The sequence below is a fragment of the Eschrichtius robustus genome, chromosome 17, assembly GCF_028021215.1.
Source record: "Eschrichtius robustus isolate mEscRob2 chromosome 17, mEscRob2.pri, whole genome shotgun sequence".
Classification (NCBI taxonomy): Eukaryota; Metazoa; Chordata; class Mammalia; order Artiodactyla; family Eschrichtiidae; genus Eschrichtius; species Eschrichtius robustus.
The window spans coordinates 65,746,204-65,773,284 of NC_090840.1; the positions used below are offsets into that span (position 1 = coordinate 65,746,204).

General features: G+C 43.8%; 1 protein-coding gene and 1 pseudogene across 1 annotated transcript in view; one reads left to right on the forward strand and one right to left on the reverse strand.

Annotated features, from left to right (window-relative positions):
- Positions 1–27,081, reverse strand: part of EXT1 (exostosin glycosyltransferase 1) — a 290,191-nt gene that overhangs the window by 41,268 nt on the left and 221,842 nt on the right. Inside the window, exons 2-3 of the mRNA XM_068526280.1 lie at positions 1,809–1,902; positions 184–291 (exon numbers count right to left, since the gene is read on the reverse strand). Of these exons, the coding sequence (XP_068382381.1) occupies positions 184–291; positions 1,809–1,902 (202 nt within the window). The remainder of the gene's footprint in view (positions 1–183; positions 292–1,808; positions 1,903–27,081) is intronic.
- LOC137751620 (mitochondrial import inner membrane translocase subunit TIM14 pseudogene) lies at positions 26,156–26,871 on the forward strand (annotated as a pseudogene).

A 27,081-nucleotide genomic window follows, 5' to 3' on the forward strand; every position in this document is an offset into this window, starting at 1 on the left:
GTGTTGGGAAGTGAACGATGTCATATTAAATGACTTCATATTCACCATGACCCAGGCAATTTTCTTCTCCTGATAAAATTTCTTTTACAGAGCTGACCTTTTGGATTCATCTTCTTTGAAAGTTTGGACGGGGGCAACAGTAATCCACTGATCTGCTGAAGGCCACCACCACCCCTTCCTTACCTGTAATAACAATCTCTCATCACCTATGACGGCAGCTTGGTTCCAATTAATCACTTCAGAGAATGGCAACTCCCATCCATTGCTGAGCATCACAGGGACACAGGCGGCCTGCTCAAAGAAGGGGACTTCGTGAGTGTGAGGAATATGGCAGCAGGAACCCTTCCAATCAGAGGTGAAATTGGTACAAATTCAATTACTGGCATGAATCCTGGACTGCTGAGGTCAGAAGAAAAGTGGGCTTTTATGAATTATCAAGTCACATGAAGGTTGTCTGTATCCAGCTGAGATTTTGCTATTTGCAAGTCTTGCCCTAGAATGCGAAAACCCCATTTCTATTCTTGTACATGGTTTGGCTGACCTTACCTCTATGGAGGCAACTGGCCTACACTGAAGAAGTTTTACTGATGTAACAAAATCGCTCACCAACAAAATCCTAGCATAAAGCCCACCTTGAACATGAACAGCCTTGTCAGTGTAACTGCCACAGTCCACTTGCAAAGTGGTTCACCCCAATGTCCTGAGCAACAAAGAACAGTTCGGCATTCCTGATAAAGCGTTTTGTGGACTAAACTGTTACCGGGTGCCCACCTTTCCCTAGCCATGTAAACATCTGAACTTTGTTCCCTTCAGTGTGGAGGGATCCCAACCACTGTCGTACCAATTTACTACCTGCACAGGGACCTAAGAGCCAAGAAACACCAGGCTGATGACAAAATTCTGGTTGCAAATAACTCAGAATCCAAAGCAGAGAACAATTTGCTCCATGCAACATCCCAAGAGGCTAGGGGAATGTCAGGAATGGTATGCTTTGTAGAACGTGCCACAAAAGACTTTCAAGGGAAGGAAGCTCTCCTGTCAGAGGACAGGACAGAATGATGGCAGTTAAGAAGCACTGCGACAAAAGCACAGATTCAGCCAGGGGCAGAGCACAGAGGAAGAAAGGACACAGTAGCAAGGGGTCCGGGAGCTGAGGAGGAGAGAGGTGGAAGGCGTGCTTTCTCGCCAACAAGGAAGGCTGGTTGCAACTTCCAGGTGGGAAGTGTGGAGAACTGTCTCAGCAGGTGAAGGCATTTCTGCAAAGTGAAGGTTAATAGCAGAGACCCAGCAGCTCCAGGAGCTCTGAACTTCAGAGCCTGGGAGGAGGTGGGCTGAGTGAGTGCCTCCACCTTGCTGGGTATCGTGCTCAGCATTTAGAGGAACTGAGTAACGACGGAGATGGGGACAGAACCAACGATTTTGCTTTTGGGAAATACCACCCATCAGCCATTTTCATTGCTCTTGAGACTGGCTTCCAGGAGGAGGTCTGAGTCTCCGTGGAGCCCAGGTCGGCTGCCTGGTGGGCAAGCAGATGTGCCCTCTGTTTGTAAACATATCTCTGAAGAACTCACCCTCCCTTGAGATTCCCATTGAATCTCCTCATGTCCAAAGGCAGGGAGTAAATCCTCCCTCCGCCCCCGCCCCCCACTCATAAAAATGTTGCAGATTTTCTTGGGAAAACAGATTTCACGTGTTCAAGGCAAACCACGCGTTCGGCTTAGACCCCAGGAGAAGTGCTACGGTTAAACTCCGCCCCAGTCTGACGTTGAGTCCTCAGCCCTGGTCTGGGGAGGATCAGGGTCTCTTACCTGCAGAGCCTCCAGGAACCTGAAAGACCCAAGCCTGCGACCACGAGGAACCAGACAGAAAGTGGCATTGTGCAGCATTTCCCGATAATCATACCTAGAAAAAGAGGAGGAGCCATCAGCAAACAAAGACGCCTTAGGAATGGGGCAGGGGAGAGGGTCGGGGAGGATGAATGAACACACCTGGGGTGGGTGCACACCTACCAGAAATTACCCAGAGCAACTCGGGCGATACACAGGCAAGCCTCACTTTTCCAGGGCGGGAGGTGGGCAGGGTTGTTGTATGAAGGAGAAGAAATGTGAACCATCACATTGGACAAAGCAATTAGGGCCTTTTGCAAACAGTACATAAAAGACAAGTCTGATGGTCCCAGCAAAATTTTGGCTTGCCCAGCCTTTGCTTCCCAAGTCAGATTTTTGTGTTGGATGAAAATAGGTTGCCCCCATAAGCTTAAAAAGTACTCACTGCTAGTTGTTCTTTTTTAATGCCATGTCATTCAGTAAAATGAAGGCTGTTCTTGTTTCCTACCCCACGAACCCATGCTACTAAAACCTACTCAGGAAACCTCCATTCCAAGCACAAAACATTTAGTTTCTCCTTCAAGCTGGAGTTTCTACTTTTAACCAAGAACATTTGGTTACCCCAGACAAACACTCCTGTGTAAGAATGGTTGGCATGGAGGTGAGAGAGAAGGAGCCAGACCAAGAAATGGGGAAAGAGGAATAACAGGAGAAAAAAAACGGTGGGGTCTGTGGGAACCTGAGCAGCAGAAGAGATGATTGTTTCTTTTCCTCAAACACCATTTAGTTGTATCACACTGTTTCTACGCTTGAAAAAATACAAAATGTAATATGAACGTCACCTGTCTCTTTATACCGGTGAAGTGCAGGAAGGGTAACAAGCATCTCATTTTATTCAGGGCTAGCACTATAAAAATGATTTCCAGTGACTTCCCTGGCAGTCCAGTGCTTAAGACTCTGCAATCCCAATGTAGGGTACATGAGTTCAATCCCTGGTCAGGGAACTAAGATCCCGCAGACCGCACAGCATGGCCAAATTAATTAATTAATTAAACTAGAAATCTTTTAAAAATAAATAAATAAATATAAATATAAATGATTTCCACAAATACATTCCTAAACACACAGTTGAAAGTTCATTTGGAGCTTCAGAAAACTTGGGAAACTGGAGATGGCCCAGGTCCTGTGAAGGCCCAGTTTCTCAGAGCCAGGAAGAAATCACTCTCCTTTTTCAAGAGCCTCCCAGGCTCGGCAGACAGGTGACTTTGACAGTAGCATATGTCACCAGCATTTTCTGACTCTAATAGTCTAATTTAATCATAGCCTGAAGGCATTGGATTCTTCCCTCCTCTTTTGGGTATACTGATATACGTTTATATTTTTCAAGTCCACATCTATTTTTATATTCTCACACAAACTAGGCATATGGGAATAAGTCAATTTTTGATTATAAACCCATCATTAAGAAGAGACATCATGCAAAGGACCATTTACTTAAACAAGCATGTACAACTAATTTGCACAAGGAAAGGTCACCGTGAATGGATTAAGATTATCTCCATTGAGAGTAAAATTTAAAAAAAAAAAGAAAAAGAAAAAGAAAAAAGAAAACCCTTGCTGCATTAACTAAACTGCAAAATAGACCTCAAAGCAGAAAAGATTTTTAAGAGGGCTCAAATCTAGCTAAATGAAAATAATAATAAATTATGATAGTAATGGCTTCTCTTCCTTACCAAACATAGGGAAATAATTGACAAGTATCTTCAAGTTCAACTGTTGATAATGTCTGAATATCTACCTAATCAGTGGAGAAGAGTGAAATATGTACATACACATAATATATACGTATAAAGTTTAAACTGAAACTTTTTTTTAATATAAAAAGGTCAAATATACTTGAGGCTACAGCAAAGTTTTATAAATGCCCAGAATAGAAACCCCTGAGGGGCTAGAACAGAAGGCCCTACCTCCTTATCATTAGGCTGCTAAAATGTAAAACCCTATTAACGTGCTGGATTGTAACAAGTTTCAAAGTTGCCAGTTGCAAAATTTACTGTAGGGAAGGAGTGGAGCGAGAGGAAAGGCAGAAAACTTGTAGGAAAAATTCAAATGACAGTTATTCAAGCTGTTGATTTTTAAGTGGTTGTATAGGAAGATTTGCTGATGTAGTGAATAAAGCTTCATGATTGAAACTTGTGTTCATTCACATAATAGGTAACAGGAGATGGGGGACAATCATTCTTGCTGGAATCAGGAACCCACTAGGTAAGCTGTGAGATTAAGAACAAAACGATGGGCTCTCTGGGCCTCAGTTTCCTCATCTGCAAAATGAGTCAGTTGGGCAAGATGACTAAAGATTGTTTTGAACATTCCATTATTCTTCATGTTATTTTTAGGTAAGAAAGAAGAATGTCCCTTTGAGAGTATCCCATTGCTCCAAAAGTCTCCATAACCATTGTATGTATGTATGTATGTATGTGTGTATATGTGTCTACAGAAATCTGCTCGTGTACACAATGTGTAATGTGTGTATTTATATTGACACACAAAGACATACAGAAACATAATCACTCATAACGTGAAACAATGATTTTTGGATTTCTAATCATGCTCAACCCATGAACCAGCCTCATTCTTGGGCTCTAGTGACAGTGAGCCTATGAATTACTGTGTATTACAATTGAAGAAGTAATGATGCCTGCAAAGGGGACAATCTTTCTAATTGAGCCACGTATGTACTTGGTACCCTCTCACTCAGCTCTCTGATGTTCTCCCATGCCCCATGTCTACCTCCTTCTAGGTGCTTAAACTTGTTCATTTATTCAATCATTCCTTTAAGAAATACTATGTTCCAGGCACTGTTCTAGTCTTGCAGATGTTGTGTAGTTCTAGAAGATGCTTCTTCAGCTGCTAGATCTACCAAAGACTCATCAGATAACTAGAAAGACTGATGAGGACTTCAGGTGTAACATCTCCTGAGGGCATTTGTATTAAGTACACTGTGGAAGCCTGGCCTTCCAAAATGACACACTAAGGAATTCTGTGGACACTCTTCCCAGCAAAACAATAATTTAACTGGTACAAATTATAAGAGCATTCATGGAAAGTTTCTGGAAATTGTCCTAAGGTCATGATGACAAATGGAAAAACATTTGTTCAAGAAAATCTACCAAATCTCGGCAAGAACTGAGAGCGTCTGGAGCATCTGAGCCAAGATCTGCTCCATCAACAACCCCCATCAGCTCTGCCTAATAGAAGTTCTAACGTAGGTGAGTACAGCTGAGAAGACTGGTCTCCCTCTATCCCCAGCTCCCATCGAGAAAGTGAAAAGACAACCTATAGAAGAGAGAAAATATTTGCAAATCATAAATCTGACAAGGGACTTTTATCCAGAAAAGGTAAAGAACTCTTACAACCCAACAATCAAAAGACAAATAATCCAATTTAAAAACAGGCAAACGGGGGCTTCCCTGGTGGCACAGTGGTTAAGAATCCGCCTGCCAATGCAGGGAACACGGGTTCGAGCCCTGGTCCAGGAAGAGCCCACATGCCGCGGAACAACTAAGCCCGTGCACCACAACTACTGAACCTGCGCTCTAGAGCCCGCGAACCACAACTACTGAGCCCACGTGCCTAGAGCCCATGCTCCACAACAAGAGAAGCCACCACAATGAGAAGCCCACGCACCACAACAGAGTAGCCCTCACTCACCACAACTAGAGAAAAGCCCGCACACAGCAACAAAGACCCAACGCAGTCAAAATAAATAAATAAATAAATTTATAAAAACAGGCAAAGGATGTGAATAGACATTGTTCCAAAGAAAATATACAAAGTGCCAATAAGCACATGAAAATATACTTAACCATTAGTCTTTAGGGAAATGCAAATCAAAACAACGAAATATCACTTTACAGCAAGTAGGATGGCTATAATCAAAAGGACACATGACAACAGGTTCTGACGTGGCTGCAAAGACATTGGAACACTCGTATATTGCTGGTGGGATGGTAAAATGGGGCGGCCACGTTGGAAAATGGTTTGGCAGTTTCTTTTAGAACTAAAAATGGGCTTAGCACCCAGCAATTGCACTCTTGGGCATTTATCCCAGAGAAATGAAAACTTATTTTCACGCAGAAACTTGTCCACGAATGTTCACAGCAGCTTTATCCTTAATAGCCCCAAACTGGAAACTATCCAAATATCCTTCAATGGGTGAATCATTCAACCAACTGTGGTACATGTATAGCTTAGAATACTTCTTAGCAATAAAAGGAAATGAACTATTGATACACACAACAACCTCAAGAAAATTATCCTAAGTGAAAAAGCCAATCCCAAAAGGACATATTCTGAATTAGTCCATTTATATAGTGTTCATGAAATAACATAATTACAGAGACGGAGAACAGGTTGGTGGTAACCAGTGGATAGGGACTGGGGAAAAAGATGGGGAGACGACAAGTCAAGGGAGGGGGGACAGTCTTTTTAGAGACTAATTCTTCCCTATGACTTAAGCTTAGAAATATAAATCACATCAAAATCATAAACTTCTTAAAAACAAGAAATAACAAACATATGAGATCCTAAGCAAGAAGGTAAGTAGATGAGGGAGGCAACTAATCTCAGAGAACTTTCAGCTTTAATTAATAATGGTTTTGTTACCCTTTTCAGATGGCCATTAAGTCCCCCGTTGTATAGGTGATGACACAGAAGACAGAACAGTTTCCATAAACTACTTCAATGAAAAACACAATAAGAATAACATGACCCTGTATTTAACCTAGAAACCAAACCCGTTCTACGGCCGAAATAATTCACTACAACAACCTTAAAGTTGTAGTGAATAATGTATGGGATACACCCCATTTAAAATGGGCCATACAATAATGCATAATTGAAGCCCTTCCCCTCCATATGAAACACATTTTTTTTTTTTTTTTTGGCTGGCAGCAATTCAGTGCAACCAGCGTATGGGCGGAGGGCGAGGTGGCATTAGCGCTGGGGTCCTCAAAGTACACTCTTCCAACTAGTGGCATCGTCTGGGAAATTGGTAGAAATGTACATTCTCAGCCTCACCCAGGCCTGCTGAATCAGAAACTCTGGGGGAAGGGCCCAGTATTCTGTGTTTTAACAAGCCCTCCAGATAATTAAGATGCACCCTAAATTTTGAGAACCACTGGCACGGTGGTTAAGAGCTTAGTGATTAAAAGCTTAGTGGTTAAGCAGCTTTAGACCCAGCCAAACCTGGGTTCCAATTTCATCTTGGCTATTCATAAGCTGAATGATCTTGGGAAAGTTTTTAATTTGTCTAGATCTTAGTTTCCTGGTTGGCAAAATGGGGATAATACTTCTACTGTGAGGATTAAATGGTACATTTTAACTAAAGCCTGGGCACATTATAAGCAATCCATAAATGATAGCTATGATTGGAAGGGAGGCGACCGAATATAACAGAAAATACAGCCGGTTTAAGTAGGAAAACCTGGGATGAAGAACTTGGCTTCTGGATCTACCACTCTCCGTGCGTCCCTGTGCAGATTGTTTACCTTCTCTGGGCCTCAAAGATGTGAAGATTAAATGAGATCGCGTGCATACAGTAGAAGCTGCAAGGCACTGCGTGATCGTAAATTTTTGTATAAACTACAGCAGTTCAAGAGGAATACAAACATTCCTAAAACGTAACAAACAAACGGAAGAGGAACGGATGCCCCAAGACAGAGCCAGGGAGATGTGTACAGCAGACCCTTGAAAATAAAATGAAAACAGAAGCTGTGAATCACAACAGCAGCTTCTAATTGAAAGGATTTTGCCTTATTATCAAACGCTCCGTAGCCACGGATGATGCTGGTGCAGTGTGCCCATGGGTCCACCTGTGCTTCCCACAGTTCCTTGGTAGGCTCAGTTCCATGCGAGCCTGCTTTCTGCTAATCAAAGAGGATAGGGAAGACGTGAGCCAGGCCGTCCTCCCTGTAGTCACGCAATTCTAGTCGCCCCCTGATGCTGTTACGGTGTGTCTCACGTATTGATTTAGAAAGTAAGTGAACATCTACAGCTGATATGCTTCCTCTCAAATCCCATCCGCATAAGTACTTAATCGTCTTTGCTTACCCCGAGGTTAGAATCACAGCCCTGAAGAAAAAAACAAAGAACGCAAAAACAACTTATGACTGTTGTAGCTGCACAAAGTGCTCTGGGATAAGGGAAATAAAATAGCTTCCTTGGCACCTCCTCTGTGCTTTCCTTCATTCATTCAACAAACATTAGTTGAATGCCTAATGCCTAGTAACGCCTAGTACCATGTGTCAAATACTGTTCAAGGAACTGATGGTCCAGGGAGAAGGCAGATGTGTTATCAAACGATTGTCATTCGGTGAGGGAAATGGGAGGATGGAGGCAAGGGCTGGGAGTTATGTAGAGAAGAGAAACAACAGGCACAGCTTGGCTTTGGTGGGGAAAGTGAGAAGAAGGGATGCCTCTGGGAGGATGGGAGATTCTGAGCTAATATTAAAGGAAGAGCAAGAATCAGTCCAGCAAAGAGCTGAGAGGAGGTGACAGGCATCTCTGGGGGTAGAGGTAGCAGAGCAGGAACAGAGACACCAAGGTGAGACACACTGCCCAGAGTCTGGGGTGTGCCAGACGGGGAGGAGCAATGAGGCTGCTGGTACAGGAAGGGTCCCCCTGGGAGGATCTCCTGGACCTCAGACATGACCCTGTGCAGGCGGTCGTGGGTCCCTGAAGGGCTCAAGCAGAAGAGTGACATGTCACCAAAGGAACGCTTAGGACTTGATATAAGCCAACTTCACAGGCAGACATTAAGTTCGCACAGCCCGATAACCTTGCCAACGTAGGTCACAGCTGTGGAGCCACCGAGGCTCCAGCTCTAGGCTTTCTGATTCTAAAGGGCCTTTGCTCTCTACTACATGATACTGTCTCCTTGGCAGCTCACACAAATGGCGTGTCTGAAAGTTATGTTTCTTACACAGTGAAGTCCTAAACCTTTCACCTAGTCTCAAGCATTGGCAACAAAAGGCTACCATTTAAAAGGACTCTTTCTCCCCTACTCAAAATTCCACCCTATGTCACATCAGGAGTTCAGTCCAAGATGGTGCTCTGTTATTTAATATCTATGTTGCCTTAGGCCCTTTCTTGGACTATCCCAGATGTGACGCTTAAAAGTTCAATTATTTTTGAGAAAACCCCCAAATCCATAGCATGTAATAAAATGAAATTGGCCCAAGGCACAGATTTGAACTGAGAAACCCATGAGTGGGAGCCAATCTTTTAGCTGGAAAATGGGTCCATTGGCCACCATTCTATCTCTATTTGTTGTCTTGTAAGTTACACACAGAAAAGTATAGGCCCCAGTGGTCTTTGTGAATTCACGGGATTCACTGAGCCTCAGTTTCTTCACGCCACCTGCTCATACAGTGTCTGTGCCCACGAATGAGCTACTCTATGTTCTGAAGTCAGGGAAACGCAGATGGATTATCCTAGTGTGTGGTGCTGGTGACCAGAGTGACTGCAGCTTCAGGGACTCAGTAGCTCCCAGCGGGAAGGCCCTCGCTATTTGGAGATGGTGAGATTCCTAACACAGGCCACTGTGCCCTGAGCACTGCCGGCTGCTCGAACCTCTGGGGCACCCGGTCAGGCCAAGGATTAGGAAATGATTTCTTTGTGGTGCTCCTCTGAATGACCCTGCCGGTCCCAAGCCGTCCACCCTTTCACACTTCCTGGCTTTCCACGGAAGACCATCTTCTTTTTAATGCCCATTTAAAATCCATTTCAATATCGGGAAGGGAGGGAGGAACAGTGTGTGGGCTCTGGCTGGGGCGGGAGGCCCCAGGGGAGGTACTGACTCTTTCACACAAATTATCTCATTTAAGCCTCACAGCCACCCCAGGAGGTGGATATGGTTATACCTGCTTTTCACAGGGAAGAACAAAGAGTTGGCTGGATCCTTGGAATCAAACACTGCGTCTGAACACACTGGATCATAATCCCATATCAAGTCTAAACTCCCCCACCCCATCTGTACCCTAAACATCCACTGACAGCTAAGAACTGTAAGCCTGGACCAGGTGGTAACCCTCACCTGCACATATTAATGAATTTAACAGGTACCAGGTACACCATGCAGAAGACCACCTTGGTTCCCGCCCATTACATAGCAGCTCAATGGCTAATATGTAAAAGCAAGTGACAAAAATAGCACAGCCATTAATGATAACAATTATAATAATCATCCCCCCACTGATTACACGTTTCCCATGGGTGGGGCAACAATCCGTGTTCATTCATGCCCTTTCTCTCTACAACCACCCATGAAGTGGCCCCATTTTACAGATGATGAAGTCGAGTAGCAGAGTTGTACTTTGTGGGGCTTGTACAAGAAGGGCTCTGTTGTCTCCCAGAGCTGCCTCGAAGGAAGGAGTAACTTCCCCAGAAAAGGGGGAAATGAAAGATTTTGAATATATTGTGCCAGGGGACATGAACCTCAGGAAGCTGTCGGAAGGAGGCGAGATTTTGGAGCACCGGCTTTTCTGTTCAGCAATACCACATTTCAAAGTGCTCTGAGATAAATGCAATTCCAGGACGTGTGGGTCTAAATTCTCTGGTTGGAAATAGAGCATTTCTGAAAGTGCTAAATAAGGGGCTCTCTGGGTACAGGGGGGAAAGGGAAGGGAGTGACAATTAAGGAGCCAGCAGCAGCCGTGACCTCAGATGGATAAATGGGTCCACCAAAGGCACACCAAGGTCCTGACTGCGGGAGCTATATGTCTGGGACAGACCCGAGGGCAACTGGGAAGCCCAAGGTCATTATCTCACCATTAACCTTTCACCAGGCTCTGCGCCACGAAGACAAGCCAAGTGCGGCAGGGCCAGGAAGTGTGGACTGAAGCTGAGGAGCCCAGCACTGGGGCCAGCAGCGTGGGGTGTCGAGCCTCGATGGCGACTCCCCAGGGACAGGCCGAGTCCCAGGGAGCAGCCTGTGGACAGGGTACTTCCCCACACACCCTTCTTCCCTTCCACCCTGGAGGAAACCTTCCCCGATCCCTAAGTCATACCCAGAGACCCTCTTGCTGCTCACATGGCACCCAGGATTCCCTGTCTGCTACTCCCTCTGGATCAAGTTGCCCATTTTCTTGTTTTCCTTCCACTGGGCTCCAGGTGGGAGGACCATGGTCCTACTTTCTGTTGAACCAACACCTACCCCCAGGGCCTGGCCTGCAGGAGCCACTCAAAACATAGGTATGATATAGATGAAAAGTGCTCAGTGTGAACTGGTTTGCAGGGGGGCGGGAGAGGCTGTAGAAACAATAGAGACACAAAGAAGAGACATGAGACCTTCGTTACAACCATCTCTGCTTAGCTAATAACAATACGTCTGGCTCTTGATTATGCCAATCCTTCCTAGGATGATCTTCACTCCTGTGTTTAGGCTGAGCCCAACTGACTTGGAGAATGGAAAAGAGTGTCTTTTATATATAGTGTCTTCCTTTTGTACATTTTGTATCCCTTTTCTGTCTTTATTTTCAAAGGCCTGGCATCTTGTTAAAAATTCTGTCCTCTCTGCACACTGATGAAGGGGGGGGGGGTGGAAATGTGTGTTTCACCAGCCCTGCTAAACAGCATTATTTGCAAATCAAGTTAAATGTATGCACGGCACTATTCAAACTGAACCGTCTCCTGGCTTTCCTCCACGTCTGACTAAAGAAAATAAAACTGGGGAACCTCTTCCCGGCTTCTGCCATGATAAACATTGCATCGGTGCAAAGGCGAAGACTCCTCATCCCCCAAAGAAAACTGGGCTCACCCCAATGTTCTGACCCCTTCCCTTGTTGAGCCAAGACATTCTTCCCTGCACAGCCAGCCGGTAGGCACTGGGATTAGGAGGATGTTTGGAATTCCTGCTGGGCTGTTCTCGTCACCAGAGTAGACACTACGTAGGGGCTGTCCAGTGGCGAATCTCACATACCCCGCATTCTTGGTCAGTGCTGAAGCCTTTCATCTGCTCCTTGCACTTAAGTGATTATAAAATACCTTGAGAATCCAATTACACACAGCTAATGAAATGATGCTGGTTTCAGCTACCCTCACTTCCTGTCTCCTTTCCTACCTTTGCCATTCCTGGGCGCCACCTTCTGACTTTGACAGTCAGGGCCAGCTCACCTCTGGGCCTTTTGCACTGAACAAGCAAATGAGACCTCAGAAATTTGCATAGGCAGCGATGGCCCATCCTCAAAATTTACAGGACGCCAACATAACATGAAAGCTGCATGAAGCTAGTTGTCTATGGAAAGTTTAATCTCTCTCACCTGGGTATGAGTATATAATTGTACAGGTGCATACGTGCCACCATGAGACATAAAAATCTGTTATGATGAACAATCTGATGCCACATATGGCTTACTGACGAGATCAGCCTCCATGAGGGGTTTGGTCACTGGAGATTGGGAAAGCCCATAAGTCTAGATTCTGCCATTTCCTTTGGCAGAACCACAACAGTGCCCTGGGAGAAAGAGTCTGTGACACTGAGTCACCTCTGCCTCTCCTCCAGCCAGCTCTGCTCAGCACTGTTCCCCTTGAGAAGCAGCTAAACAGCTACCAACTCCTAGGTGGCCTCATGTGGGGAAGAGGTTGTGGGACAGAGGGATAATTTAAGCATCTGATGGGAGAGAGGTAGACCAGATGGCTCTTAAGATGCCTTCCTGCTCTGATATTTATTTGCTGGACAAATGAAAGTTGAGCAGCTCCTATGTGCCAAGTGACACACTGAGCACTGGGGAAACAAAGATGCAGAAGCCCTCCAGGAGCTGCCCCCTACTGGGTTTTGTAATTCCATGGGAACCAGAGTCTCCTTATGCCCCTCTTTCCTATATCTCTTTAATTCTACTCCTCCTTTGGGTTTCCACGTGAGCAGAGCAACAGGAAGCATACTCTCGTTCTTAATAGTTTCAGGTCAGAATAGGTTCAATCTTATCCCCCTAAAATCCATTTTCCATAAAGCAACCAAAGATACCGTTAAGACGTCACTCCCAGGCTGAAAACCCTCCACCGACTCCTCATGGCACTTAGGATAATAGTCACGTCCCTTGCCCTAGCCGACAGGGCTCCCTGAGAACTGGCTTCTGCCGACAGCTCTGACTGCTCCTCTCCTCACTCACCATCTACAGCTACACTGTCCTTCTCTCAGTTTCTAGAAACATCACACACATTACCATCTCATGGACTTGTACTTGCCATGTCCTCTCCCTGGAATTTTTCTTCTCCCAGATCTACCTCAAGATGCACATCAGCCTTCAGACAAACAGTCCCTCCTCAGAGAGGCCCTCGCAGACCAGCCTGTGTTCCCAGCACTCACTGTCCCAATTCCCCATTTCGTCTCCGTCCTAGGATTTACCACTGTCTGAATTCACACACATATTTGTCTTTCTGGCCAACTGTTCCTATTCACTGCTGTGACCCCAGCCGCTAGACTTGTGCTTGGACCATAGTCATTTTTTAAGAAATAGTTGTTGAATGAATGCCAGATCTCCTTATTCCTCAGCGAATAATGCCTGTGAGGTCATAAAGTGTCCAAAAACGCTGGCCACATTCACAAGGGTAATTCTGTAGGACAAGTTTCTAAAAGGATATAAGACAAGTTCTCTCTCATCTTTGTTTTATGCAATATCTGCCTGATGTCTCTGGTTAACATTAAGATTCATCAACTTCTCCAAATGCCATCTGCTATGAAAGCAAGATCCCATTAAAAATGTCTTCAGAAATTTTTTTTTAAAAAAGGAATGTCTTTAAGAGATGTTTATGTAGAGTGATAGGATGAAGCCTACATAAAGTAACACCTAGAAAATATAGGTTCTGGTCTTGACTTTGTCACTTTGATTTTAAGCAAGTTATACTCTGGTTCTGAATCCATGCTTATTTATAAAATGGGACAAACATACTAGTCTTGCCTACCTAATAATGAAGTCTACTGAGGATGTAATGAAACAGTATAGATGACAGTATTATGCAGATTAAAGCACATATGAGTATCAATAAGGATGAAGCAAGCATATTTCTGGAATGGCCTTTGTACATATGAGGCATAATGTAGAGGATGTCAAAGGCCTGTTTCTTTTTCTTCTTTTTGAGTCTCAAATTGTTATGTCCTCTCTCCTAAATCCATTCAGTTCTTCAGAAGTGCAGATCATTTTCCAAAAGAAGCATCTGGAATAGCTAATTTGTTATCAAAGCCAGTGATGAAACACACATGATCCTGTGGGGCTGAAAGGCCCGCCATGATTCCCAGTTTTCCACTGTGTTAGTTTTCAGCTATTAACCACTCTGTTTTCAGGTTATGAATTTGGAATGAAGATGGCTCAGAACTCTTGGCTACAGGGCCCTTAAAGAGAGAGCAATTCTGTCACATGGAACGTCTTGTTGCTTGGTTTCCATTAAGGAATCTTGGCTTTTAAATAAACTGTCAAGTAAAACTTGGCATCAAAACACAAAGTGAGTAACCTCCTTTGCAGAGGAGCTGACAGCTCAGCTGTGTGTCAGATAGATAGCTGCTAAGAGTCAGCTCCAAAGGCGACTGCATCCTCTCTGGAAGGGAGAGGGTACCACAAACTGCCTTCCTCAGGATTAAGTCAAAGCAAAATTTAGGGATGATCTTAATGGAAAGTGGACTCAGTAATGCCGATCGACCATATCCCTCTCCACGAGCGCCAGTTTTGGAATTATAAAAGTTTTTGAGGTGCGAAAACATAATTGGAAAACTTTGTTTCCCTGCTTAAAGGGCTAATTGATTTCACAGGTGTTTAATTATCATTTGCTGTGAGATAATACCTTGTAGTGCCATAAAAAATGGATTTAATTTTCGAGTGCTTGCAAAACCATTGCCAAAGCCAAGTTAGAGCTAAAGCTAGATAATTATTCTATAAATCAAACACAGTGCCTCCTTTCTTTGAAATTTTTAATACTTGGGGATAATGATGTCTGACAACCTTGAAACTAACATGAAAAGGATTTTCCTGCCAAGTGCCAAAAGGCAGCCATTGGAGCATTGCAGGCAGTTTGGTTCATTAATGGTGACTCAGGCAACCTCAGGACCCTGCCTGTGGGCTTCTGAAACATGCCAAGGGTTAAGGCATTGGTGTGTGTCAAGACACAGTATTCTCTACCAAGATCAAAAGGCCAGACGTCCAAATAAGGTCTACAGAAAAACAGAAAAGAAATCCAAAACCACCCTTCGCACAAAAACTGCCTAAAAGCCACTGTAACTCTCTGAGCCCAAACTCAGAGCCCTGGAATGTGGAAAGTAGAGGTTTTTCAACTTGGTCAATAAATACTTTCCTATCTTAGGCTTAAGGCACAACACTTGTGCTTTCTGTAGTAATAAGGGAGAGAAATCATGAAATCAAAAGAATGTTAACAGCGGGAAGGTACCACAAAGATCGCCCAGCACAAACACCCAAATGAAGAAAGCAAAGCCAGGAGAGGTCAAGTAACTCGCCCAAGATGACACCACCAGGGGCAGAAGCAAGATAAAAAGGACCGTTCTGAGCAAGCAGAACAAGGAGGAAATAGCCTAAAAATTGATTTGGAGTCCCATTCTCATCCAAAATCTAAAAATAAAAGAAGGAAGTTTTTTAAAAGGCAAAAAGAAAAAAAAAAACAATGAGGTTTCATTCTGTAAGAGGAGTGGCTATTTCTCCAACAGAGCCCAGTTTCCGTGGAAGTGCTTCAGCTGCCTTAAATAACTGTTATGGGGATTTTAGTTGGTGCCACGTTTCAGATTTTTCTTTCCTCCAACTTTTATTCAGAAGCTGCTGAAGTCATAACATGTTCCATTAGATTAAGTGTGCCTAAATGATTTAAGAAAGCTGGGCAATCTGGCTGGGTGCACACACACAGTCAGCATTATTTACTTTATTTAATGCCGGTGTATAGAGTGTGTGCACCGCCCAAATCACTCACGGTACAGCATGGATTTTCAGGCAATTCGAGTTGGCCTTTACAGTACAGGTTAAGGTAATATAAGGCAAGATGCAGTATAACTGGTGCCATTCCTGGACACTGTACTTCGGTCCTCCTAGTAAAAACCTAAGCCAAAGGCGTGCTGGCAGAAAAGGCAGGGGAAAATGTGGGTCCCAGAATAGTCTGAAAGGCACAGGATGGAAAAGCATTCATAGGGACTGGCTTGGGATCGCAATGGAAACTCCTGCAATCAAGAAAAATGGTGATAATAATTATAGCTAACATTTATTGGGCTTATTGCACGCCCAACATTCTGCAAAGCACTTTATGTCTGTTTGGCCATTTGTTCTTCCAACAACCCTGTGAAGTAGGTAACATTATGTCTCCTACTTTATAGAAGAGGAAATTGAAGATTATACCTAATTTATCTAAACTCACTTAATTAGTAGGCAGGTGCGATTTGAACTCAGGCATTCTGACTGCAGGGCCCAAGTTATTATATATTACGGTATGCACACTGCCTCCTTTCTATAATGCTTCATGGAGATATCCCAGGGACTAGCCAGTGAGCTCCGTCTTGAGGGACACCATGAGAACCACTATGGAATCTACTGGACTGATTTATGATCTTCTAACCAGAGATATGCCTGGTATATCTCTGAGCCGGATCTTTTATCCGGCTCAGAATCAGAAAGGATAACCTTCCCGAGGTCAGCCCACATTTAAAGTACTACTCCTAGGTCCTGGGGAGTAGGTAGAACAGGTGAGAAACAAACTGCTGTTCATAAAATATTTGCAAATACCCTGAAAAATTCAAGAACATATAATGCTACAAATATTTGGTCTGCAAGAAGGTACTTACTTATTTACTTACTTAGGGAACTAGATTGAAAGATGAAATTAGTAGCCTTCCATGCCGTTAAAAAAACAAAAAATTGCTGTTCATTTGCTATATTTTATCCCGGACAAGACCACTTTTGAACACAGAAACCTTAAGCCCTCTTTCTAAGAATTTATATAATTTTTACTTTCCCAGTCCATTGTGGGGCTTTGGCACCAAGAACTATATCATGCCCTTTAGTTGTCTTAGAAGCTTGAGGGGAGCCTGTACTACATGTGTGGGTCCCTGAGGCCACATGAATAGGACAGGGAAGAGAGAAATCCTGTCGGGGACACTGGCATTTCAATCATTCACTTGTGTACTCATCCAGCCAGCCATCTACCATCTAACAATAATACTTATTGTGAACCTATAAGTACCAGGCATGCTACTGTCAGGAGTGGGGAATTCAATGGTGAGCAAAAATAAGAATAATAACTTTAATAATGATGATGATGATGTTTCTTTACCTTATGGAATTGACAGTCTTTTTTGGGAGACTGATATTAAATAATTAACCATAATAAAATCAACAGCTGTGGTGAGTGTTCCAAGGAGAGACTAATCGTCCTATGGGGGCACATGAAAGAGGAATTTGACCTAGTCAGGAGAAGGGGACTAAGCTGAGGCCTAAAGGATAAGTATCGGTCAAGCAGGACCGGGGTGAAGACGAATTACTGCAAGCGGTGTTGACGACAAACTGTCAAAGACCATCAAGAAATGGAAAATACCTTTGAGACAGCAAAGTACACACACCACAACTAATTGTTCCAACAAGTGCGACACAGACGAAATCCATTGGATGGTACGTAAAACGCAGGTTGGGGCTGCTTGCTGCCTGGAAAAATGAGTATTCAAGCCTGGATGTCTGGACAGATACTCACTTTCTGTTGAGCACGTTGATCATATTATTAGCATCCCAGATTCCACATGCCTGCCGAGCAGTAGCTGACGGCAGCAGACCTTAACCCACGTTACAGGTAGGAAAGCTGCGGCAGAAAAGACGCTTGACATCTTGATTAGAGCTAAGCAAAGATACTCAGGATCATGCCAGTTCATTTCACCTGCTCTGCCCTCCACCCCCAGGACCTGCCAACTCACCTGTTTTAAACTTATTTATGAGCCCTTTTTCCTGTTGTCTCAGCATCCTACAGGCTCAGTAGAGATGGTGCTGAATCCCTAAATAATCATATTTTCACAGTAATTAAAAGCCAAATTCCCCAACTCCCTAAATGCAATGAGCAGCTTGAATGCCTGTGTTTTGCCCTAACACTGAACGTCTCTAAGGTGAAGGAAAAGCCTGAGAGAAAGGAATGAAATGACTTAATTGCAAGGTCCTTAGGAGCCTTAGGATGCAGTACAAGTGGCCCAAGAGGAAAGGAAGCTGGAGCTTCTGTCGGGACGACCTGCTCAGGAGGATCACCCAGGAGCTCTGGCTCCCACTCGTCCTCAAGTACTGACCACTGTGCTGGCCCGGGACCCACTGGCCCGGAGAGACCCTGAGAGGGCATCTCTCTGCCACAATGATGAGTCCTTCCTGCTGAATTTAACAGTTTTTAAGGTGAGAGGGGTGAAAGAGGCAATTTCAGTTATTAAGGCGTTAGCTTGGATTGGAGCCCGGAACAAAAGAAAAGCCACAACTGGGTTCACCCAACAAAGACACTGTTTCCATCCATCTGCCTCTTAGACTAATTTAGGGATTACAGCACTTGCCCACAACCTCCGACAAAGCAAACTGAAGATCGTATATTGAGGCCAGACCAGAGCAAACCACTGCCACCTGTATCTTGAAGGCTGCTAATTCCTCAGAAAATAAATTAGAAGAAAAAGTTGGGGAAAAAATATATATGTATATATATTTAAATATCACAAAACACATTTCCATTCTTTAAATCATAGTCTCTCCTAGAATAAGAAAGCTGACGTGAGAGTCCAAGGAAAGGCTCTTAGTAAAAAACATAAAATATATTTATAAAATAGTACCTTCACATGTAGAAATAACAATAATGATAACACTATAACAACTGCCACAATTTTTAGCACACTCATATGCTAAGCCCTGTGCTAAGTACTTTACATACAGTATCACCATCTCAGGGTCACAATCTGAGGTTAATACTATTATCCCCATTTCACAACTGAGCACGGAAGCTGAAAGAGTTCCAATAATTTGCCCAGAGTCACACAGCCAGCAGAGAAGGACAATTAAAATCCAAACAGGGTCTGTCTGCACCTGAGGTATAAGAAGCTGCTGGGCTTCACTGGCATTTTGTACTGGCAGTTCTTGATGTCTTAAGAAGAGGCATAGATGAGATCTTTCTAAGTATTGAGCACTGAAGATATTTCGGTGCTCATTCCAATGGGTAATTCAAATAAAGTACCACTAGACCTTAACATACAGAACTGACATGTATGCAGACATTTAAATGGCTGACTTCTAGGCTTTTCGGATTGTTATATTCCAGATAAGTTAATGTATTCATAGTCTGCCTCTCACGTCTGTTCTGATAGGGTGCTAGGTACGTGTGCTCAGCTGTCTGAAATCATCCTGAATGGAGAAAAACCAAATTAAGCTACAGGTCCATCCAGTTTACTTGTCACTGGGAAATCCTCTAGTTGTAAATAACTCAGTGATCAAACATACAGGCACAAAACCCAGCTACTTGTTCAAGGCCTTCCCCTTGGGAGGCTGAGTGGAAACTCTGTGGAATAATAGCGAGGAAGAATAAATTAGCAGCTACTTAATTTTGTTTTAAAGAAAAAAATCCCTGTAATTGAGAGTGATTGACCTTAAAATTTAAACCAAATTAAGATGGTTTCATCTTCTTCTCGCTACTTCTGATGTTGAAATTTGGAGGGGGTGGTGAGGGGAGATTCTTTTGGATGGAGATGCTAGATGAATCCTTGTAAAGCAGCACATTACAGCTATACCCACCTGAATTCATGTTCAGACATCTGCATCCCCAACACAATGGCAGCGGAAAAGCAGCAGAATGAAAGAAGTGCTGCCCACTTAGTGCTCAGCCCAGGGACCTGCTGGGCACCCTTTGCTAAATCTACTTACAAGCGAATTCATAATTCACACAAGGTATCCAGGCATGGAAGCTAAGACATAAATCATTTATTGACAAAGGGACCATTTGTCATTTTAAAATAATTACGTTTCTTTAATCAGAGTGACAAATACCATCTTCCCCAATTTACTTATTGAGCCTTACAGGCAATGTAAGTCCCGAGTTGTGTGTGTGTGTGTGTGTGTGTGTGTGTGAGAGAGAGAGAGAGAGAGAGAGAGAGAGAGAGAGAGAGAAAGGACCACAAGGAGATTCTATTTTCTCCCTGAAACTTTTATCTTAAGAACCCACGATCCCTAAGGGCAGACTGAAAAATGGGTGTGGTGCCCACATCTCCTTCAGTTGTCTTGCAGAGAAGGTATTCTCTACATGCTGCAAATTTGGTCAATATAATATTCACAAGGAACAACTAAACAGTGAACACTGATGTTAAACTACAGATTTTAACCTTTGGACACAAGTGTGAAACCCTTCACTTCAAACTTGCAAAACCCACACAACAGAATGTGTGTGATCCTGATGCAAATTTAGACACTAGAGATGCAAAATGTGTGCTCCACAAGCAAACCATGCTTTGCCGTTAATTCTCTTGCCAGCAGGATAATAATGTGTGGTAGAAACCCCAGTCTCAGCTGCTTTTAAAGAGACTGGAGGCAAGAATTCACTGCACAGGGCATCACCACCCATTAAGGATGTAGCCACCCGATTCAACCAGTAGATGGGGCACGTCCACGTGCCAAGTGTCCCCACTCAACTCGCCTGATCAGGAAGATCAGGTCCTGGTTCCTCCTCCTTAGCTCCCAACCAGATGGTCAAAATGATACCAAAGAGGGAAAAGGAGGCCCTATCTCATCTCTAAAAGAGCCCTTTGATTATTTCCCTGACTTCTCTTTCACTTTTATTACAATATAAACAAAAGGGGTAGTAACTAGTGAGATGGGGGGGGGCGGGGGGAAGGGAGTTGGAGTTGGCCAGCTCAGAAGAAATGCACTGCCCACAGCACCTTGGATATAATCTAAAAAAGCTCATCAGTCAGCCAGTCACTTACTTTGGAGCAATATTTACTGAGTGCCTACCATGTGCTGGCCCTGTGCTGGGCTGGCTGCTGGATCTACAATGGTGACTCACTCAGAAATGAGATGTGCTCTGTGGAGTTCATCATCTACCGTGGGATACAGACCCTGAAGAAATGCAAATGGTCATGTGTAGCTTTAAACCCTGACGGGGGCTAAAGAACAGGAGCATTAGAGTGACTATGGGTAGGAGGTCAAAACTGAGTCAAGGTTGGGTGGTCAGGGAAGCCCTCTCTGAAGAAGCAACATTGACATGGCCTGAGAGCTGAAGAGAAGGCAGCTTCCTAAACGGGGTGTGGGAAGAACAGTTCTGGAAGGTGGATGCATTTGTGCAGAGCTCCAACGTGGAACATTCCTGACACACTCAAGGAACAAGGGAAACCAAGGCAGTCTGGGTGGGGTGGAGTGGGGTGGAGGGGCAAGTGGTGGTAGAGGAAGGAAGGTAAATGACACAACCAAAGGCATTTTTCTGTGGGTGGTCGCGGTTGTGATCATACTCATATGCTCCACACACACACACACACACACACACACACACACACACACACCATTATATAGTGCTTCATTTTCCAGGTGCTATTTTAAATCCCTTACATATATAAACTCCATCTACTTCTCAAAATAACCCTAAAAAGTAAGCACTATTACTAACATCCCCTCTTTAGAGATGAGGAAACAAAAGCACAGAGAGGTTAAGTGACTTGCCCACAGTCACACAGCTACTTCTGTGCCAGAGCCTAGATTGGAACCCCAGTCATCTGACTCCAAAGTGCATACTCTTAGCTTCTATACTCTAATGATTCTCAGAAGCATCATTTTATTGTGATATTTCTGTATGACTACATATATTTTGCTATGAGTATGATAAGACTGGGCTTTTTTTTTTCCTTTTGTATTTTTGTTTTCTTTTGGTTTTGGTGGCAGGGAGGACTGATGTGGCCCCAATAAGAAATCTACAATTTGGCAATGAATATAAGGCCAGACAGACTTATCATATCCTGATAATCAAGCACAATTGTGTACCCCGGCTCCTGCCAGATGCCAGCTTCCTCTGGAGTCTGGGTTCTGTACACAGGCTCCCCGAAGGACTGTAAATCAGTGGCGCTAGATATCTCCACAAAGTTTCAAACAGATGTTCACCCAGTGCTTACTCGCCCAGGCTCCAGATGGCTCCAAATCCTGGCTTCTTCCTCCCGCAGACCCTCAAATCACACTTCAGACATGTCAGTAAGGCAGGCTGAAGAAGAAGAATGAAAGAAGTGGATCTAGTGGAGTTCTTTAAGAAGCCCCGTAGAACCCGGCGGTATTTCACGCATGCATAGAAGGAGTCGTAACCTGAGGCAGCATAAATCACTGCCAGCCTTTACTACCTGGATACAATTTTCCGAATGATGAAGTTGTCATAGGTGTTGCGGAAAAAGTTTCTGCTGCCAGTCAGCCTGGGTCGGCAACCATTTATTCCAACCTCTTCCACAGGCAACCAGTTGCAGAGAATTTTACTACACTGGCATAACAGCAAGATGATTCCATACTTACCCATCCTCTCAAAAGGGAGAGGAGTAATGCTGAAAAATGTGTTCCACCACATTTAAAATGTTTTAAAAAAACAAAAAATCCTTAAGAACATGTTTCAACCCTACCGCAAAAACACAAAAATCAGGAAAAAATTTTTTAAATTCCATTCTTTCTCAGTCCAAGGAACAGGTTTACATGCTTTGCTTTCTCCCCAAATTAAAAGTATCCCTGACATTATCTAGTAATTGATGCACATGGATAAGAAAGCCCAGAGGACAGCGCTGGGTTGCCAAGCCTTCTTGCAGGTTTTCTGTAGGGCAGTCTGTAGAGATTCCCTACTTTCCTCTCACTTCTCCAGAGACAAGGACTTTTCAGAAGACTAAAAGCTGGGGCTTCTTTTACAGATTTCATGCCTCTAGCATTAATTATTCATCTGCATAGAAGCTGAATTACCATGATGGAAGCCCAAACGAACATCTGAGAGCCAGCATGAGTGCCTGAGATGTGCTGGTCCACCCCATGCAAACCTCTGTGGAGTCTGTTGGAATCTCTTGTAAATTTCACTTCCTATTTATGTGACTTTCCATGGAGGCCAGGAGGCTCAAATCAAATCTCCCTCTATCCTCAAGCAGTGGTAAACAGGAGCCTATCAGATCATTTTCCTTTCAGTGCTGTCTAGGCTTTGTGATGACGGAGCAAGAAAAATATCTAATGGGCTTACTCAGAAATGACTTCCTTCTGTCTTGTACTTTACGCAAACTTTCTTTCATCCCTCTTGGACCCTAGGAGGATGAGTATTTCATACCCATTGTTCCCTATCTACCACATTCTACAGACAGAGATAATTAAAGGTAAGATTATTTATTTCTGACTGTCAAAACTCACAGCAAGGCTTACGAGGAACAGGTATTCGAAATTCATCCTATCTAGAAATGACGGCACTAATGGTATAAATCGTGTAAATAACCAGGTGTCTGCAGACACTGAATGTCTATAAATGCATTTGGGCTGACAAATGTTTACACTGGGTTATACTGCTTTAATTTACCCTCGGTTGCAGGGGATGAGGGGGTGGGCAATGTCACATTAATAAAGGAAGGGGGTATTACAGGATTTCATTACATGGAAGTTTCCCTTCCTTAGGTAAAACCCAAATGCACCAAAAGTTAAGTAATTTAAAACTGAAAACTAAAAACATGTTATTTAAATATAAAATATGCTTTTCATTTAAGCAGAGAGCCTATGGTAAGGATGGTTGATTAAAAAACTGAGGCCCAGGGACGTTAAGTGATTGCTCAAGGTCACACAGCTGTGAGGAACACAGCCAGGATTCAGCCCAGCTCCAGAACTCGAAATTAACCGCTACCAAGTGCCCCTGCTTGCCCAGCCAGCCGACGGAACAGAACACTGACCAAATGGAGGGACTGCTATCCATCTTACTGCCCCTTAGAAATGCCCAGAAAATCAACTGAGCCCAGATGTGGTCAGTGCTTGCTTGGTGAAGCCAACTTTCAGGTGTAAAGGGTAATTATTTATTCAAAACCCAGCTATCAATCAAAGTTACATACACCCGTATTTTTATCCTTTTTTTGGGGGGTATTTCTCAATAGTACATGATTAGCCATTCTTGGAAATGATTCTGTGGGCTGGTAGAAGTTTTTGTGGGTCGGTAGATCTTTCTGAAACTATTTCTAGGCTGTATGAATCTTTGTCTGGGAATTTGTTTCCCTGGCTTTCCAAAACATGAATTGCATTTTTGTTTTGTTCACAGATAACATTTTTTTTCTTACTACCCTTGGCAATGAAACCAACTCTGAAAATAACAAATGACCCTGAAAATGTCCCAAGGGCATTCAGTTTACTTTCCTTACCTTGAATCCACTCCTTCTTTTAAAAAGAAAGCTTGGGGCTTCCCTGGTGGCGCAGTGGTTGAGAATCTGCCTGCCAATGCAGGGTACACGGGTTCGAGCCCTGGTCTGGGAAGATTCCACATGCCGCAGAGCAACTAGGCCCATGAGCCACAATTACTGAGCCTGCGCATCTGGAGCCTGTGCTCCGCAACAAGAGAGGCCGTGATAATGAGAGGCCCGCGCACCGCGATGAAGAGTGGCCCCCACTTGCCACAACTAGAGAAAGCCCTCGCACAGAAACGAAGACCCAACACAGCCAAAAATAAATAAATAAATAAATAAAATAAACCCAAAGTTTTTTAAAAAAAAAAAAAAGTAAGCTGAAATATTTAGTTTAAAAAAAAAAAAATCCGGGAAAGAATAGAGAAACTCTAACTCCTATAAGTGAATATATTTAAAAAAAAAAAAAAAAAAGAAAAGAAAGCTTGGGGAAATTTAGGGCCCAGAAAAATGGGTGGATAAGATGATGTTATTTAAAAGCAAAATCATTCCAGTGCCGTGTGTGTGTGTGTGTGTGTGTGTGTGTGTGTGTGTGTGTGTGTGTGTGTGTGGTGGTGGTGGTGGTAGGAGGAGGGAGAGTTGAAATAGGGGGGCTGGGTTGAGAGAAATGTCCATCTCCACGGGCAATTCAATTAGGCGTCTCCATGGAGACAAACCAATTAGTATGGATTGTCAAGGTGTTTTGTATGAATTGGCTACCTGCCCATTATGAATTGGAATGGGATTAACTAGCTCATTCCAAACACTCCACCAAACAGCAAATGGTCATATGATAATGATTTCCAGTCACTAACACCCTGGCTGGATCGGAGACTTGGAGTTTTACCTGTAACAATCTTCAGAGAGACTCATTCCTTCAAACCTACCCACTTTCCTTAAACACATCGTTTTCTTTTTTTTTTTCCCTCTCCTAGCTTTTATTTTTATTATTTTTTTAAATTTTATTTATTTATTTATTTATGGCTGTGTTGGGTCTTCGTTTCTGTGTGAGTGCTTTTTCTAGTTGCAGCAAGCGGGGGCCACTCTTCATCGCGGTGCGCGGGCCTCTCACAGTCGCGGCCCCTCTTGTTGCGGAGCACAGGCTCCAGACGCGCAGGCTCAGTAATTGTGGCTCACGGACCCAGCTGCTCCGCGGTATGTGGGATCTTCCCAGACCAGGGCCGAACCCGTGTCCCCTGCATTGGCAGGCAGATTCTCAACCACTGCGCTACCAGGGAAGCCCCTAGCTTTTATTTTTTAAAAAGCCCTCTTGCGAATTGGGAAGCTGTATGTTCTTCTGCACGTAAACGTACCTATTAACCAACCAACCCAGTAATAAGCAATTTGTATGCTCTACTATATAAATTTGTTGGTCCCCTCTACTCATAGTCTTCAAAGCCCCATGGTGAAACACATGACCACCAACTTTGCAAGTTTAATTCCACCCGAGGTTCTAGAACCACTCTACCTCTGAGAGAGAAGGCCTGAGAAGCTTGGATTCAAGATTCAGGGATTCAGCACATGACCGATGCCGTTCGCCCTTTTAATTATTTGTCTCAACTTTTTATAACTGGACTTTTCCCTTGTTCCAGACACCAAATCCATACTTTATCTTCCCGGCAGAGGTACTTGGCTCCAAGGACTATCAGTGGCCAATAGCATCTCTGCCCACACTCTTCTCCAGGCAAATGGGGCCCTAGACTACAGTGAACAGCTTCATGGAAAAGAGCCCAAGGCGGATTTCAGCCCAAACATACGTGGCATCTGTGGGTTCCAACACTGGGTAATTGTTGCATCCTTCCCTGCATCCATTTCCCCTCTGGGGAGCTACCCACTCCCTTTGGCGTGGATGGGACTGATCCCCACTCCCAGCCTTAAGGCAGCATGTGATGTAAGTGTAAGCCATCAGTGGAAGCAGAGGGGCCGAGCGGGAACCATGGCCAGTACAGTGGTAGCAGTTGGACTGACCATTGCTCCTACCGGATTTGCACGCCGTTACGCTTTGCAAGCCATGAGGCATTATGGAGCCTCAAGTAAAACAAGTTTTTCAAAGTCTACCAAAATCTGCCTTCAGTGGTGGCTATTACAGAGGTGGGTTTGAACCCAAAATGACAAAACGGGAAGCAGCATTAATACTAGGTGTAAGCCCTACTGCCAATAAGGGAAAAATAAGAGATGCTTGGGCTTCCCTGGTGGCGCAGTGGTTGAGAATCTGCCTGCCAATGCAGGGGACACGGGTTCGAGCCCTGGTCTGGGAAGATCCCACATGCCACGGAGCAGCTAGGCCCGTGAGCCACAACTACTGAGCCTGCGCGTCTGGAGCCTGTGCTCCCAACAAGAGAGGCCACGATAGTGAGAGGCCCGCGCACCGCGATGAAGAGTGGCCCCCACTTGCCACAACTAGAGAAAGCCCTCGCACAGAAACGAAGACCCAACACAGCCAAAAATAAAAATAAAATAAATAAATTTAAAAAAAAAAAAGCATCAGCCTCAAATCCAACCCATTCCTTTCAAAAAAAAAAAAAAAAAAGAGATGCTCATCGATGAATTATGCTTTTAAATCACCCAGACAAGGGAGGATCTCCTTATATAGCAGCCAAAATTAATGAAGATAAAGATTTACTAGAAGGTCAAGCTAAAAAAATGAAGTGAATATATGGTGAATTTTAAGTTCTTACTCATTTATGTATATGAGTACCAGCTTTTTATAATAGAATGCCTCAAAGCTACACATTTTAAAAATTAGCATAAGCTAAATCAAAGCCTAGGTATAAACTTGAGGATTTAAAATCGGATTATGGAATATTTGTAGGTTAATACTCAATAATTATGGCTAAATGCATGCCATTTGAAGTGTTGTTT